Source organism: Podarcis erhardii, assembly GCF_964252035.2.
Source record: "Podarcis erhardii genome assembly, chromosome: 18".
NCBI lineage: Eukaryota > Metazoa > Chordata > Lepidosauria > Squamata > Lacertidae > Podarcis > Podarcis erhardii.
In genome coordinates this window covers 10996115-11013199 of record NC_138516.1, presented here as the reverse complement: position 1 = coordinate 11013199, position 17085 = coordinate 10996115, and the positions used below count along the sequence as shown (strand labels likewise).

The window sequence follows — 17085 nt, the reverse complement described above, 5'->3', positions numbered from 1 at the left end:
AGGTCCAGTCGTGGCCGACTCTGGGGTTGCAGTGCTCATCTCGCTTTACTGGCCGAGGGAGCCGGTGTACAGCTTCCGGGTCATGTGGCCAGCAGGACTAAGCCGCTTCTGGAGAACCAGAGCTGCGCACGGAAACGCTGTTTACCTTCCCGCCAGAGCGGGAAGGTAACTTTGACATGCTTTTGAACTGCTAGGTTGGCAGGAGCAGGGACCGAGCAATGGGAGCTCACCCCGTCGCGGGGATTCAAACCGCCGACCTTCTGATTGGCAAGCCCTAGGCTCAGTGGTTTAACCCACAGTGCCACCCGTGTCCCGCACTCTCCTTACCTTGGATCAAATCTACGCTTCCAGATGCCATATGAAACCTGCAGAAATAGCACACCCTGGAAATGATCTCTTTCAGCTTCTACCTCCTGGAAGAAGGTACAGGGTTATAAAGACTAGGACTAGCCTCCTGAGAAACAATATCCAAATGCAATTGGTTTTAAACGCAGTGTAAGGTAGTCTTTATGTGAGTATATTGTATTCACTTATGGGGTATCAGAGTTTTTAGGGGGTTAACCAGGCTGGAATAGCAGGCTTGTGGGTTTTTGAATGACTGATGTAGATTTTTTCAGTTTTGTTGTTCTATATGGGAGAATGACAATAAAGATTATCGTATCGGAAATAAAGCCATTCCTTTTTTCAGCTCGGTTACGGCTCACCCAAACTGGGATTTGCATCTCCTTCTTTCTATCGCATCGACCCCAACGAGACCCTTCAGTTTGGGGGTTTAGTCTCGCTATTCCTGCATTTCCGCTGGAATTGGGTGGGACTCATCGCTTCGGAGGATGACAGCGGCGAAATTTTCATCCAGTCTTTGGCACTGCTCCTCGCCCGAAACGACATCTGTGTGGCGTTCACGGAAAAGGCTGTGCCAGAAACCCACGTCATTTTGCCGCATTTGAAACAATGGGCGAAACAAGTTTCAAAGGTTTACAGGAGTGAGGCTCAGGCGGTGGTTTTCTTTGTAGACGCCAATTCCATCAGATATTTAATGGCGCCCATCACCCAACCGATGAAAAGCAAGGGGACCTCAGTTGGGAAGGTTTGGATCCTGACATCCCGGTGGGATTTCGCCGCTGCGAGATCCGCCAGAACGTTTAAGTATCTGAAACATTTCCATGGGTCCATTTTCTTCAAAATCCGCACGAGAAAAGTGCCTGGGTTCGACAAATTTCTCTCTGCTTTAGATCCATACCGGTCTCCAGAAGACATCTTTCTCTGTGGCTGGTGGGAAGTGGTATTTGACTGTAAATTTCTGAAACCGGACCAGAATGTTTCGAAGAACCAGCGGAACTGCACAGGCCGGGAAAAACCAGAGGATCTCCCAACCTTTGTGTTTTCAAAGAAGATGACTGGTTACAGTTACAGCATCTACAACGCTGTCTATTCTATGGCCCACGCGTTGCACGACGCCATGTATTCAGCTGGATCCAAACTTGCAATGGTGCCTCGCGGCAAGAGGCTTCTGACTCTCCAGCCTTGGCAGGTAACGTCTTCGCAGAATCAGGTACAGGTGTGTTCCCCACTTCCGCACGATCGACTCGTGTGCAACTGCGTATCCGCGTGGCGCCAGGAAACCATCAAATCGTTGGGTTTGAACCTGGAAATGGCAAGAGAGTTGGCTCATGAGAAGACCCTTTCTGGAGTCCCTAGAAGATGTCAGTGAGGGTCAAGGAAGTTCCAAAGAGCCCAGAGGCGCCATGGGGCTTTTTCTGAAAGGCTGCTCAGTCTCCCCACCTGGACCAGATATCTGACCTTCACTTGAATTCGAGTCGCAGCAATCTTTTCTCTTTAAGAAAAACAGAGGGCAGGTCCAAAGTCAACTCACCACAATGGTTGTCTCACAATATGTCTCCAGACCCGTTTCACAACCGCAACTTGACAAACCTCTTTCATTTCACTTCTGATTAAATATCCAAAAGTTCTACGTAAAAACTCCAACACCTATTTTAAACATTATCAACTTCCCACCACATTTCCCATGTTTCTCTTATCCACCCCCTGCTTTGCCGAACCCTGTCTCCCCTATTTTTAAAATACATAGTCGTAAGGCAATAATCTTTAATCGTTCTGTGGCTCATAGTTCAAAACCTGCTGGCGGATTCTTCATGCTGTAGTATTTCTTCAAATAACCCGGGGGGAAATGCTTCCATTGTTCAAAAAAAAAAAAAAAAAAAAAAAACCAAAAAAAAAAACAAAAAAAAACAAAAAAACCCCAACCATCAAAACACCAACAATCTCATTTTAGCTGTTAGCTTTGTTGATTCGACATAGTCCATAACTTTGCTGATCTGTTCTTCTCTACTGGGAACTTTTTCCATTTCTGAGCATAAAGAATCCTAGCTCCTGTAGTTATATACATAAACAACTTAACCATCTTCTTTGCAATTTCTATCCCTATAATCCTTAGAAGAAAAGCTTCAGGAGTGTTTGTTTATTGCTGTTTTTTGTATATTCGGTTCAAACATCTTTTTTAGCTAATCACATATCATTTCCCCAAATACCCTCGCTTTTTTACAAGTCCCCCGCATATGGGGGGAAAAAGAGAACCATCTATTTGCACTTGCAGCACTTATTAGAAACCTTCTTATACATTTTAGATAATTTGTCAGGTATTAGAAATACTATCACATATCTCTTTAATTTCAGATTCTGTCCTCTTTGAGGAAGATTCGGTTTAACAACACGGCGGGGGATGAGATATATTTTACGGAACATGACAAGAGACCGGCAGCCTATGATATTCTGAACGGCGTCTTCTTCCCCAACGGATCGTGGGCCGAAGTGAAAGTTGGAGGTTTGGATCCTCGCACAGCCCCAGGAGAGGACTTCAGCGTTAACCCCGATGCAATCGTGTGGGTTACTCAGGTGCAGACAATCTGAATACTCCATATTCATGTCCAATTCTTAGGTTGGGGCAGACAGAAGACAAGAGCATGTCAACTTGCTATCGAATCCCTTGCTTGAAAAATTGCTGCCAAATCCTTTGAGAATGTAACAGCATCTTTTGCCGAATCAAACCAATGGCTTTTATTTAGTTGAGAGTTTTTGACTAAATATTGACTATTGCACTAGATTTCATTCTCCGCAACGTAGCTAGCATAATAATAATAATATTACATTTTATTTATATCCCGCCCTCCCCAGCTGAAGCCGGGCTCAGGGAGGCTAACAACAATAAAACAGTACAAAAGTACAGCATCAACAACACTCTAAAAATCATTCATTATAAAATTAATTAATTCAAGCCACTGGCAACCATTGGGCCAGAGCTCCGCGAAGATTGCCGAGGGAGAGAGTCAGGCTGTGCCCTGGCCAAAGGCCTGGTGGAATAGCTCTGTCTTGCAGGCTGCTAATGATAATATATTTTTAGCTCAAACTCTGGTTATTTCTTGCTTAGATTGTTGGAATCGCCTTTGGGTTGGTTCCCCAGAAACTCATGTTAATCCTCTCATTTTCATACAAAAGGCTGCGATGGGTATCACTTCCTTGGTGTGTCAATTGTACCACGCTTCCATGTGACAGCCCTTCAGATATTTGAAGATATATCTCCTCTCAGCCTCCTCTTTTCCAGGCTAAACATTCTCAACTCCTTCGACCGTTCCTCATCAGGCATGGCTTCCAGACCCTTGACCATCTCGGTCACCCTTCTCTGCCCACCTTCCAGCTTGTCAACATCCTTCTTAAATTGTGCTGCCCAGAACTGGACACAGGATTCTATGACTTCCCCTGATCTGGACACTAGACTTCTGTTGATGCAGCCCAGAATTGCAATAGCTGTTTTGGCTAGCTGGTTTTATGATATGTAATGAAATGACTTCTGAATGATGCATGTTAAAATTATTAATTTGTATTGCATTGTTCATATTTTAATACTCTGTTGGAAGCTGCCCTGAGTGGCTGGGGAAACCCAGCCAGATGGGCTGGGTCTTAATAATAAATTCTATTCTATTCTATTGCTTAGTTCTGTACAGAGCTATGCACATAGATGACACAATATAAATTATTATTATTATTATTATTAAGAGATTTGGGTTTCTATTTTTGTGGTGCCAAATAACTTATCAATATGTTTCCCTCACCCCACAAGTTGTCCACCTGTGACCAGCAAGACAGAAGTTCTTCGAAGTAGCAAGAGAGAAACGTTCATCTTGTGCAGACAAAAATCTAGCAATGTTATTTTTCCCCCTCCATTTTAGAAGACCCCATTCTCCAGGTGTGTAGAAAGTTGCCCTCCGGGACAGAGCAGAAAAGTTCTAGAGGGGAGGCCGGTTTGCTGCTACGAATGTGTCTCTTGCCCAGAAGGGACCTTCTCTAACCAGACAGGTAGGTCCAACTTAGGCACCCAAATCAAAGCGCAGAAGTTGTTTAGACAAGAGTGGCTTGGAGAGAGACAGAGACCTGGGGCGAGGAGAAGAGGAATAGTTTAAGGGATAAGGTTTCCAGGAATGTTTGGGTGAATGACGCCATCTCATTGGGTCAATAACACAAAAAGAAACTTCATTGCATGTGTGAAGTATCTCAGTTCTGTTTCTTTGTACCAGACGCCGCTCACTGCACCAAGTGCCCCGAAGATCAATACCCAAACAAAAACCAAGACCAGTGTATTTCCAAGAAAACCAACTTCCTCTCTTACCAAGATATTCTTGGGATGGTTTTAGCTTCTCTGGCTCTCCTGCTGTTCCTCACAACCTCCCTAGTGCTGGCAATCTTCATCCAACAACGCGACACACCCATCGTCAAAGCCAACAACCGAGACCTCACCTACGTCCTCCTCGTCTCCCTCCAGCTCTGCTTCCTCTGCCCCTTCCTCTTCATCGGCCATCCCAAGAAGACCATCTGCCTTCTCCGTCAAATGGCTTTCAGCACCGTTTTCTCTGTTGCCGTCTCTTCCGTACTGGCAAAAACCATCACGGTCGTCCTGGCGTTCGTGGCCACCCAGCCGGGAAACGTCGCGAGGAAGGTTTTGCGGAGACAACCGGCCAACTCCATTGTGGTGGCCTGCCCGTTTATCCAAGCCGTTATCTGTGCCGTCTGGCTCGCAACCTCTCCGCCATTCCCAAATCTGGACTTCCATTCCATGAAGGGAGAGATTGTAGCCGAATGCAACAAAGGTTCGGCCGCCATGTTTTACACCGTCCTGAGTTACCTGGGTTTTCTGGCCCTGGTCAGCTTCCTGGTGGCTTTCTTCGCTAGAAAGTTGCCCGATAGTTTCAACGAAGCCAAGTTCATCACCTTCAGCATGTTGGTCTTTTGCAGCGTTTGGGTTTCCTTCGTCCCAACCTACCTGAGCACCAAGGGAAAATTCACGGTGGCCGTGGAGATCTTCTCCATCTTGGCTTCTGGCGCTGGTCTCCTGGGTTGTGTTTTCTTCCCCAAATGTTACATTATTCTCCTGAGGCCTCACCTCAACAGCAAAGATCATCTAGTTAGGAAAAAAGTGTAAGATAATTTAACAGAATTTTAAAGTTAAATTATTCTGTACAGTAAATAAATAAATTCCATTCCGTATCTGGTTTTTTCTGACTATTGTGCCGCTGTTTATTAGTGTCGTAGTTTTCTTGGAGTTGAGAGGAAGCTGATTGTTGCTATTTGAGTTAAGATAGGGGGACCATTTAATATTTACAGCTATATATTCTGTTTTTAAAAAATATCTAGCCAAAAAAAGATAGTCACGTATTTCTATGCTTTGCTAAATGTTCCTTCTTCTTCTTGAATCATCCAGTTTGTTGGAAATAAAATTGAGGAGCCGGGAAAGACCATTAAAAAAATAAATAAATCAACTCTGTTGTGGTGTGGGGAACTAGGAAAATAAAAAATAAAAGTGGGGAACTAGGAAAATAAAGCAGCAACAAGAGGGAAACCTTGGATGCTTTAAGAACAAAAGTGCGGGAAATCAGTTTCTGGAAACATTGTATTAAATTTGTTTTAATCTGTGGCTGATTTGGAAAAATCAATAAAAACGATTTGACAAAAATATATATATTGTTTGCTGATATCATACGCACACATCCCCCCCCCCCGCAACATTTCTCCCGTGAAAAGAGGAACGTCCTATTCCATCCCCTCCTTGTTTCCTTGACATCTGATGGGAGGGCGTCCCACAGGACGGGCGCCAGCACCAAGAAGGCCCTCTGCCTGGTTCCCTGTAACCTTACTTCTCACAGGGAGGGAACTGCCAGAAGGCCCTTGGGAGAGGGACCCCGGTGTCCGGGATGGACGATGGGGGTGGAGATGCTCCTTCAGGTCTACTGGGCCATTTAGGGCTTTCAAGGTCAGCACCAACACTTTGAATTGTGCTCGGAAATGTCCTGGGAGCCAGTGTAGGTCTTTCAGGACCGGTGTTATGTGGTCTCCACTCCCAGTCTGGCTGCCACATTCTGGATTAGTTGCAGTTTCCGGGTCACCTTCCAAGGGAGCCCCACATAGAGCGCAAGTTTACTTTACCACCTGCTAACAGGAACAAATTCCATTTGAATGGCCATATTGTTCCCTGTTATTCTTCCACCAGATTAAAAATGGGCCCACGCACCTCCATTTGCAACTCTGAAATAAGCATCTGGTGCTATCGATGCACATCTGGTGATGTTGAAACAGTCAGTAGATCCTGTTACAAAATACCGATTTGTTATCTGGAAACCTGTTAAGAAATCCTTGGGCTTGTGGCAACGCGTCAGCATCTGAAGCATGATTTTATCAAGACTTTTCGTAGAATCGGAAGGCACCCCAAGGGTCATCTAGTTTGACCCCATGCATTGCAGGAATCTCAGGTAAAGCTTCCTTGACAGATGGCCACCCAACCTCTGCTTAAAAACCTTCAAGGAAGGAGAGGCCACAACCTTGCAAGGGAAAGAACCGCAGAAAGAGGGGGAAGGAAGTCAAATTTTGAAATGTTAAAATGATTGTAAAATCAGTGAAATGCATAAACTTGAAAAGCATAAATAAAATTTGAAGAAGAAGAGGACCTCCACTACTCTGTTATTTCTCTGCCTGCTTTACATCTGACTAGCTAATTCTGACCAAAAACCTGGTGATGCAAGCTGAGAACGGAGGCATTGGGATCTATAGAGTAACTTCTTTTTCAAGATTTGACTTCCTTCCCCCGCTTTCTGCGGTTCTTTCCATTTATTTTCAATACCTTCTGCATCTCCAAATTAACTTAACCAGCTCATTTATTCATCAACTTCAGGCACGTCCAACAGGTAGATCGCGATCTACTGGTAGATCTTCCTAGTAGATCTCTGGTCCCTCAGGGATCTCCTCCCCCCCCCAAATAATAAAAGAATAAAAAAAAAGCTCAACCACTCTGGCTTCCTAAGAAATTGTTAAATTGCAAACCCCCTGAAAGGGTCTCCTGCTGCTGGTTTCTACAGATAAAATAGAGGCAGCGAAGAAGGTCCTCTTCGCTGTCGCTATAGGTAGAGCAGTTTTGCCGTTGCCGTTTGCCGGGGTGGAAGGTTCCTGGAAAACATGTTCCTGATCTGCTGAGAGAGTTGCAAGGGCTGTCAATTTTCTACTGATGCAGAGTTCAGGATTCTTGCATTAATCTACAGAAATGTAACCAACTTGGTGCTCAAATGCCTTCATGACCTGATTCCTTAGGCTCCATTTCAGACACTGACATTCTGTGATATTTTTTGGAATTTTTTTTTTTTAGTTTTTCATTTTGAAGTTTTCCAATCAATTATCCAACAACCATCTTAAAAACAAGATTCCAGAGAATCTCCCTTTTGTGGGTCCTTTTGTTAACAGTTCCATGCTGCATCTTTTATAATACTCCATTTTTTTTACATCTCCATTCTATCCAAAATTCAACATACAAGTGTCATTCCAATCCTACTAATTACTTTAGCCTTTTATAATGGTTTTTAAGATAAATTATGTATTTTCCCCATTCCTTTTGAAAATTATGGTCCCCCCTGATTTCTGGTTCTTCCGGTCATTTTTGCCATAATCCATCAACTTAATCTGCCATTATTCTCTGGTCTGGACTTTGTCTTCTTCTCATCTCTGGAGATTCTGTGATTTAGCTCCTCAGGTTCATATGGCCATTACAAGGGACTCATTGCCCAGATCCCTGTCCAAAATCGAATGGATTTGAGATTTCTTGAGATATCACCCTTACGCTACCAACATATTTTGCAACCATTTTATTCTCTAAATAAGGCCAATAAAGGCTGAACAAATATTTTGCAAATAACGGCAACGGATAAAAATCGAACCGATTTCTGCTCCACCCTGAAAAATGTTATTTCTTTAGAAAAGTTGTGCAATCTGAGAGTTTGGAAAGATGAACCCAGAACCCAGCACTCAGATTCATGGGTTTTCTGGACTCCCACAGAATCAATGAGGCAAGAATGTCGCAAGGAATTGTGGACAGGATGTTGAGTGCAGTCTCACCTATAAAAAGAGGACCAGCGATGCTTTTTACTACAGAGACAATCGAGACAAGGACAGAAGGACAAGAACAGACGGACAAGACCCTTTTGGTGGGAAGAGAGGTATGTTGCATTTTGGGGAACGGAAACCCATATTGGAGAGAGTTTGGGAACACGAGAAAAAAATATTGGTGGGGTATCTGGGATGAGGTTAAAAGATTCTCACCCTTTTGACGTCAGACTCTGCCTGGGTGTGCATTTGCAAAGACTTCGCCTTCCAACATTAGCATTTCTTCAAATATCTCAAGTGGTAAATTTTGGTTTTATTCACTCAGACATGACCCTTTAAGCAGGTGAGTTGGGGCGATGCTGACTTCTGATGCCGGCATTTGAAACGAGGAGCTGAGTTCTGGGTGGAGACGTAGAATCATAGAATCATAGAATCATAGAGTTGGAAGAGACCACAAGGGCCATCGAGTCCAACCCCCTGCCAAGCAGGAAACACCATCAGAGCACTCCTGACATATGGTTGTCAAGCCTCTGCTTAAAGACCTCCAAAGAAGGAGACTCCACCACACTCCTTGGCAGCAAATTCCACTGTCGAACAGCGCTTACTGTCAGGAAGTTCTTCCTAATGTTTAGGTGGAATCTTCTTTCTTGTAGTTTGGATCCATTGCTCCGTGTCCGCTTCTCTGGAGCAGCAGAAAACAACCTTTCTCCCTCCTCTATGTGACATCCTTTTATATATTTGAACATGGCTATCATATCACCCCTTAACCTCCTCTTCTCCAGGCTAAACATGCCCAGCTCCCTTAGCCGTTCCTCATAAGGCATCGTTTCCAGGCCTTTGACCATTTTGGTTGCCCTCCTCTGGACACGTTCCAGTTTGTCAGTGTCCTTCTTGAACTGTGGTGCCCAGAACTGGACACAGTACTCCAGGTGAGGTCTGACCAGAGCAGAATACAGTGGCACTATTACTTCCCTTGATCTAGATGCTATACTCCTACTGATGCAGTTCCGATTTAATTATTCAGAATCAGTTGTTTCAAAATAGGGGGTTGAAAAGAGGTGGAATGAATATCCGAGAAAGGACTTGCCTCCTGAAATTTAAGCCCCTCCTGCGGAACTCCCTGCCACATGATATTTTTATTGAACTAAGACGCAAACAAGCAGATAAATAAAGGACATGGGGCATTGATTCAAGGAGGGATTCCAGACAGGTAGGCTTAGAATTTGACCTCTTTTTTTTAGTGACAAATGACTAATTTTTTTCCTATGTAGAAATGCATCTCATCTCTTTGGTGGCCCTGACCGGGCTGGTCTTGCTGGGGACATTTGCCACAGCTTGGAACTCAGCCCTGGATAAAGCCTGGAGAGACTGGAAGACGACCCACAACAAAGACTACTATTTGGTGAGCTTGTGCCAATGTAACCAGGATTTCAAAATATGGATGTGTTTCTGAACATGCACAGGGTGCCAATCCAGGGAAGAAATCCTGAGGGCAAGGTATCTCTCTGTACTGGCACAGAAATTATCTTGCTGGCTCAGGCTGCCTCATCCGTGAAGGCCACAAGCCCATTATTGTCTATGCAGAAGGGAGTCTTTTTGGGTTCAGTAGGGTTTTCTCCAAAGCAGGGTGTAAAGAGTTTTAGCTTTTGTCTGGCTACGGCCACCAAGTCCTCAGCCAACCCAGTTCTGGTGCCTCAGTGAAATCCAAATCTACGGTCCTCCAGGCCTCCCTGTGCCCTCTTTAAGGCAGGAGTAATTGTGGGTGTAAGGGAGGCGGGTGGTGCTGTGGGTTAAACCACAGAGCCTTAGCCCTAATAAGAAAGCCTCTGTTGTTGTTTTTTTGCTAAAGTTATATTTTAGTATCTTTTTTAATTCATTGTAGATAATGTCCCAGAAAGCCTTAACCTTAGCACAGGACCACCGCATATGTAGGAAGTTCCCTTCCTTCACCTTACATTTCCAACATAATTTGTCCTGACACCTATACATTTTGGCCAACTCATGTCCGTTCATTCTTAACCAAGAGGCTTCCTTGCAGAAGGGTGAAGAAGAGCGGCGGAGAGCGATATGGGAGGACAACCTCTGGGTCATTGCAAAACACAACCGCGAAGCTTCCCAAGGAAAACACACCCATAGGTTGGGGATAAATCAGTTCAGTGATTTGGTAAGTGGACTGTGGCTCATATCCTGGACCTCACAGCTAGCTAATCCTCTCTCCACCTCTGTGCCCTCCTTCTCCTTCTCCTTCTCCTTCTCCTTCTCCTTCTCCTTCTCCTTCTCCTCTTTCTCCTCCTCCTCCTCCTCCTCCTTCTTCTCCTTCTCCTCCTTCTTCTCCTTCTTCTCCTTCTTCTCCTTCTCCTCCTTCTCCTTCTCCTTCTCCTTCTCCTTCTCCTTCTCCTTCTCCTTCTTCTCCTTCTTCTCCTTCTTCTCCTTCTCCTCCTTCTTCTCCTTCTTCTCCTTCTCCTCCTCATGAAACTGCAGGTTATTACAATAACCCTGCCAATGTTCTTATCTGTTTACAAGTTGTCTGTAAATATTCAGCAAACCATTTCTGCTCTTTGATTAAAGAATGTGAGGCTGAGTGAGGCTGTATTTCAGCTGATGGTTTGCTGGTTCACGGTCTGATCTGTGATATGACAGGAGTTTTGAAGACATTTGAAGACAAAGTGAAGTGTTGGCGTTGATGTCTCTTCTCTCCTCAGACTCAAGAAGAGTTTGAGAAGCGTTTGAAAGGGTGTCTTTCTGAGCCGTCCAGAGAAGATGAAGGCAACGAGACCTTTTTTGAAGAATCACTCAATCTGAAGATTCCTCGCTCCTTGGACTGGCGCAGGAAAGGCTATGTCACCCCAGTGAAAAATCAGGTGAGTAGAACACCACGTGAGAAGCCTTAAGTGGCCAAGTTTGTTACGAAGGTGAGCATCCCTATTTGTCGTGCGCACTTCCCCTTCCAGTCTCTTGCAATTCAGCTTCAGCCAAAGAAAGCTGTTTGTCAATCAATGATGTCAATCAACATTTGATGATCTCCTTCTACTGGTCCACAACAGAAAGTGTCCTTTCATACTGCATCACGGTGTGGGATGCTGGTTTGACATCAACTGATAGGAAGTGCCTACAGAGGGTGGTAGGGACGCGGGTGGCGCTGTGGGTTAAACCACAGAGCCTAGGACTTGCCGATCAGAAGGTCGGCAGTTCGAATCCCCGCAATGACGGGGTGAGCTGCTGTTGCTCAGTCCCTGCTCTTGCCCACCTAGCAGTTCGGTGCAAGTAGATCAATAGGTACCGCTCTGGCGGGAAGGTAAACGGCGTTTCCATGCGCTGCTCTGGTTCTCCAGAAGCGGCTTAGTCCTGCTGGCCACATGACCTGGAAGCTGTTCGCCGGTTCCCTCGGCCAGTAAAGCGAGATGAGCACCGCAACCCCAGAGTTGTCCGTGACTTGACTTAACAATCAAGGGTCCTTTACCTTTACCTTTTTATACCCAATGCAGTCATCTTGCTATTGCATAAGCAACTAATCACATTATCACTTTCAATCCATTTCAATGGAAAGGAGATATGATCTTCAGAGGAAGGACAGTCGAAATTTAATAATAAAAATGCAGAAAACAATGCAACTATTTACATAAAACTGGCAGGCTTTGAATGATAGTAGCGAATGCTATTTGTAATTTGCTAGTGCAATTTCCTTTCCTGACATTTGACGAATATGCATCGGGTGGCGATTTCCATTTGTGGCAGAGTTCTCCAACATCCCTGCTCTCTGCTGGTTTTTGCTCCTATCCAGCCATGATTCCTGTCCTTCAGGGTCTCATTCATAGAGTGTGTTTCTTAGCCGAGGGTTCGACAACGTGGCTGGAGAGCGAATGGCCTGAACAGAGTCTGGATCAAACTGCTTATCTTTTCCCACAGGAGTATCCAAATAGCTGTGGATCTTGCTGGGCGTTCAGCGCCGCTGGAGCCCTGGAAGCTTTGAATGCTCGTCGGACTAAAAGGCTGGTCCCATTGAGCGTGCAAAACCTGGTGGATTGCTCCGGGCCACAGGGCAGCCATGGGTGCCAAGGAGGGTTGCCAAGGGAAGCCTTCCAATATGTGGGGGCAAACAAGGGTATCGCTTCATGGGCCTCCTACCCATACACTGGAAAGGTAAACTGTGGACAAGACCTGCAATTTTGTATTCATGCAGCTGTACACTTCTCTGAAGTCTCTCAGCCCCACTCACCTCTCAGAGTGTTTGTTGTGGGGGAGGAAGGGAAAGGAGATTGTGAATTACTTTGAGACTCCTTATGGGGAGTGAAAGGCAGGATATCAAATCCAAACTATTCTTCTTATTATTATTATTCATGCAGGTTCAACAGAACCTCCTTCATTTAGATGGAGAATGAATGATGGATTGCTAGACTATCAAATAATACTGGAGAAGGCACAAAATACATTGAAGGGCTATTTTGAACTTAACTTAAATAAAGGAGTGTATATAAATGTGGAATGGGACTCTTCAAAGGCTGCAATAAGAGGATTTTGGATACAGCAGAACTCAATTCAAAAAAGACTAAGAGAGAGGGGAAAAGAAGAGATATTATAACAAACAATATGTAATGAAAAGAAATTAGCAACCAATCCAAAAGATAGCCAAGGCAAACAGAATATAAAAATGTTGCAGGTACAATTTTCGATACTGATAAATCAAGAGATTGAATGGAAAATTAAATTTTTAAATCAAAGAAGTTTTGAGTTTGCAGATAAACCAGGCGAATTGTTAGCCTGGCAACTAAGGAAGAGACAAAAACAGAACACGATAACAAAACTTATGGTGGAAGGGGAAATAATAGAAAATCCAGATAATTATTTCCTAGCTCTTTTCCCTGAGCAGTGCTTGGCAGGGCGGAAAAGAGAAACAAAATTTGGATGCAGGTTGCTTTTTTAAAAAAGTATTGGGAAAGGGAACTGACTGACCCACTGACCCCCCCATAGGGAAAAGCCGTCTCCACCTGTTTAAGCATAGGTGTGACTTTTGTCTCAGGGTGCCAGTTCCAGTCCGGTTTTGCCCTCCTCCCCAAAGGATTGTCAAAAAAATAATAATAATTCCTTCCTTCCCAGTTCATAGGACTGTGTCCAGGCTTCTGGACACCAGGAAGGAGGAAACGATAGATTTAGCAATAGGCAGGTGGCAGATTTGGCACAGGGCTGCCTTTTGCAAACTCAGCCTGATGGTGGCCTTATCATATCCCAAGGGAGACAGATGGATAGAATCTAAATTTGTGTCAGCCAAAAGCCGTAGCAAAGGAATCAAATAAATACACAGAGAGCTAGATGGCTTTAAAAGGACGTAACCAACCCTCTCAAATGAACGACGCACTGCTCTGTTAGAAGAAGATGCTTTCTTAAATAAACGGTTTGGTTTGGGTGCGTTTCAGAGAATTGCTTCCCCCCTTCCCAGCATAGAAAATGCAAGTTTTGGTTTCCCACTTCTTTGCAGGTTGGAAAGTGCCGGTACCGTGCCTCTAACCGAGCAGGGACTTGCAAAGGCTACAGACGGATTCGAAGAAATGATGAGGTTGCTTTGCAACGAGCTGTGGCCAGTTTTGGGCCAGTTTCTGTTGGACTGGATGTCTCCCTCTTACACCATTATCGTTCAGGTAAATTGGATGCTGAATAACAGGGACGTGGGTGGCGCTGTGGGTTAAACCACAAAGCCTAGGGCTTGCCGATCAGAAGGTCGGCGGTTCGAATCCCCGCAATGACGGGCTGAGCTCCCGTTGCTTGGTCCCAGCTCCTGCCAACCTAGCAGTTTGAAAGCACAAAGTGCAAGTAGATAAATAGGTACCACTCCAGCGGGAAGGTAAACGGCGTTTCCGTGCTCTGCTCTGGTTCGCCAGAAGCGGCTTAGTCCTGCTGGCCACATGACCTGGAAGCTGTACGCCGGCTCCCTCGACCAATAAAATGAGATCAGCGCTGCAACCCCAGAGTCGGTCACAACTGGACCTAATGGTCAGGGGTCCCTTTACCTTTATTCTAGCTGTGGTCTCAACCACAGAGCCTAGGGCTTGCCAATCAGAAGGTCGGTGGTTCGAATCCCTGTGACGGGCTGAGCTCCCGTTGCTCGGTCCCTGCTCCTGCCAACCTAGCAGTTTGAAAGCACAAAGTGCAAGTAGATAATTAGGTACCGCTCCAGCGGGAAGGTAAATGGCATTTCCGTGCGCTGCTCTAGTTCGCCAGAAGCGGCTTAGTCCTGCTGGCCGCATGATCCGGAAGCTGTACGCCGGCTCCCTCGGCCAATAAAGCGAGATGAGTGCCGCAACCCCAGAGTCGGCCACGACTGGAACTGATGGTCAGGGGTCCCTTTACCTTTACCTTTGCTCTTGCCGTGATGTCAGTGCAGAGGGGCAGCAAAAGCATAGGCGAGTTGCCTCTCACAGAGACAACTCAGGGAAGTACCAGGAACGCCCCCCCCAAAATCCACTACTTTTAATGATTGAATTGTTTCCCCTCCCTCTGTCCCCAACTTCTCCTTTGTCCAGGAATCTATAGCAACCCCAACTGTGGAAGAAAGGTGACCCATGCTGCTCTGGTGGTTGGCTACGGTGAAAAACGCGGGGTTCCTTATTGGATTATAAAGAACAGGTAAGGTGGGAATGAAAGGTGCAGGAGAGAGAATGCTTGTGCTTTGTGTGTTTCGTTGGGGACCATAAACCATAGCTGTCAACTGTCCCTTATTTGTCGGGACAGTCCCTTATCCCAGCGCCGTGTCCCACTGCTGTCCCTTATTGATGATGTCCCTTAAATTTCCCGGGTTTCAAAGGAAGCGGCTCCTCTCCCTCCCTCCCTGCCGGCCAGGGAGGAGGGAGGCTCCAACTGTGTTGCTTGGCTGCGTTGCTCACCCAATAAGGAGTCTAAGAACGACTGGGGGGTGGAGCTTGCATGCCTTGTGCCGATCAAATCGGCCGCCTTGCCTGGGGACTCGCCTTTGCTCAGCGCTTCCCAGCGGAGGGGGGACGGTGGTTTTCCTTGCTGCGTCCCCTTTGCCGGGTTGCTGCGCTGTGGGAACCACTGCTTGAGGCTTCGTTTGGCTGCTGGCTGGGCTTTCTGCCTTTGGCTCGGAGGGGCTCAGAAGTTGAACATACCTGTGCCCAGAAAACCCCTTATTTTGGCTGCTGGTCCCTTATTTCCGAGGCTGCTGGTCCCTTATTTTCAAATCTGTAAGTTGACAGCTATGCCATTAACGAAAATAGCAAGGTGTTGATCATTGTGGAGAAGGGCAGCATGGAGGAAATGGGTGGTGGGTCAGTGGTGGAGCGTCTGCTTTGCATCCAGAAGGTCCCAAATTCAGCCCCCCATCTAAAGGTATCACTTTTTAGGCTGGCTAAAATCCTGGATCGCCACCACTAGACAGATGCTCAACTTCCTCTGACCGCCCCATCAGTGGATGACAGGCCCCGGACGGAGTCACATTTGTGTGGCAGGGCTTACCGTCGTGTAATGTCATGAACTGGCTGGATGGAGAGGAGCACCATCTGGAAACCCCTAAGGCAGTGATGGCCCAACTTGGCCCGCCAGCTGTTTGGGGACTACAACTCCCATCATCCCTAGCTAGCAGGACCAGTGGGATGATGGGAATTGTAGTCCCAACTCCTAAAACGGCGGCGGGGGGGGGGCAAGTTTGGCCATCACTGCCTTAAGGGAACCTCCGGGAGAAAAGGCTCACAGCCGTTTCCAAAGAAGCAAATGACATTCACTTATTTCTGATATTTATAGATGATTTTTTGCAGCCGGAGGAAACATTCTCAAGGGGCAAACTGTTAAAAGCACCCTGTTAAAAGCATCTCAGTCCGTCATCTGCATAGTTCCACCTTGGTTCCAATATTATTAGTATTATTATTAATTAAATTTATATGCCACCAAAGATCACAGAGCAGCTTGCACACACCACCACCAAGTCTGTGCCAGGTTTTCGTATGGGCTAAACAAGCTATAGCTTAGGGCCCCACTCTCTTGGGGACCCCCAAAAAATGTAAAGGGAAAAAAACCACTGGATGTACATTTCCAAAATATAAGAGAAAAAATAAATAAAATAAAACCTCCATACAGCAACAATGCTTTGTGTTGTGTAGGCTCCTAGGATGTAAGTCATGGGTCCCACCTGCTAGCCTGCTCCCTAAAATATCCCTGGTTTGCTCCTTTCTATATATAGGGTGCTGACATTCTGCATGGACTGGTTGCAGGGCAATGTGTGCAAATGGCTTGAGATACCTATTCGGTCCATCAATGACCAATGCTTAAATGCGTCACGCTCTCCTTCTTAAAATGACCCTCTCCCTCTGTTGTGTACTGAAGTTCTCACCCTGGGCCAGCAGCGGATACTGTAGATAGTTATGCAAATGAAGGATCGAAAGTGACGTTCAATGATTGGATAGTTTTAGAAAGTTGCTACAGTAACGTTGTACTGGAGCTCTATATAAGCAGGCTGACTGAGCCCTTCAGTTCAGTTCTGTTCTGGCCTCTGAATAAACAAGAGCTGTTTGAAGAATCGCTGTGTCGTCTGATATGTTCACCCACAACTTAACACCCTCCCTCTCTTCCTTCCGTAGCTGGGGCACTACGTGGGGTGTCGGTGGCTACCTGTACTTGCTCAGAGGGAAAAATACATGTGCTGTTGCA

At 45.8% G+C, this 17085-nt stretch overlaps 1 protein-coding gene and 1 long non-coding RNA gene across 2 annotated transcripts in view; both read left to right on the top strand.

Moving 5' to 3' along the window:
- The window catches only part of LOC309333118, a 73275-nt gene that overhangs the window by 51741 nt on the left and 4449 nt on the right, over nucleotides 1-17085 (top strand). The window lies entirely within an intron of this gene.
- LOC309333079 (vomeronasal type-2 receptor 26-like) lies at nucleotides 584-5836 on the top strand. The gene is made up of 4 exons (XM_081846534.1): nucleotides 584-1531; nucleotides 2695-2913; nucleotides 4245-4371; nucleotides 4590-5836. Exons 1-4 carry the CDS (start codon nucleotides 1037-1039, stop codon nucleotides 5489-5491), a joined length of 1743 nt encoding a protein of 580 aa, XP_081702660.1. The 5' UTR covers nucleotides 584-1036; the 3' UTR covers nucleotides 5492-5836.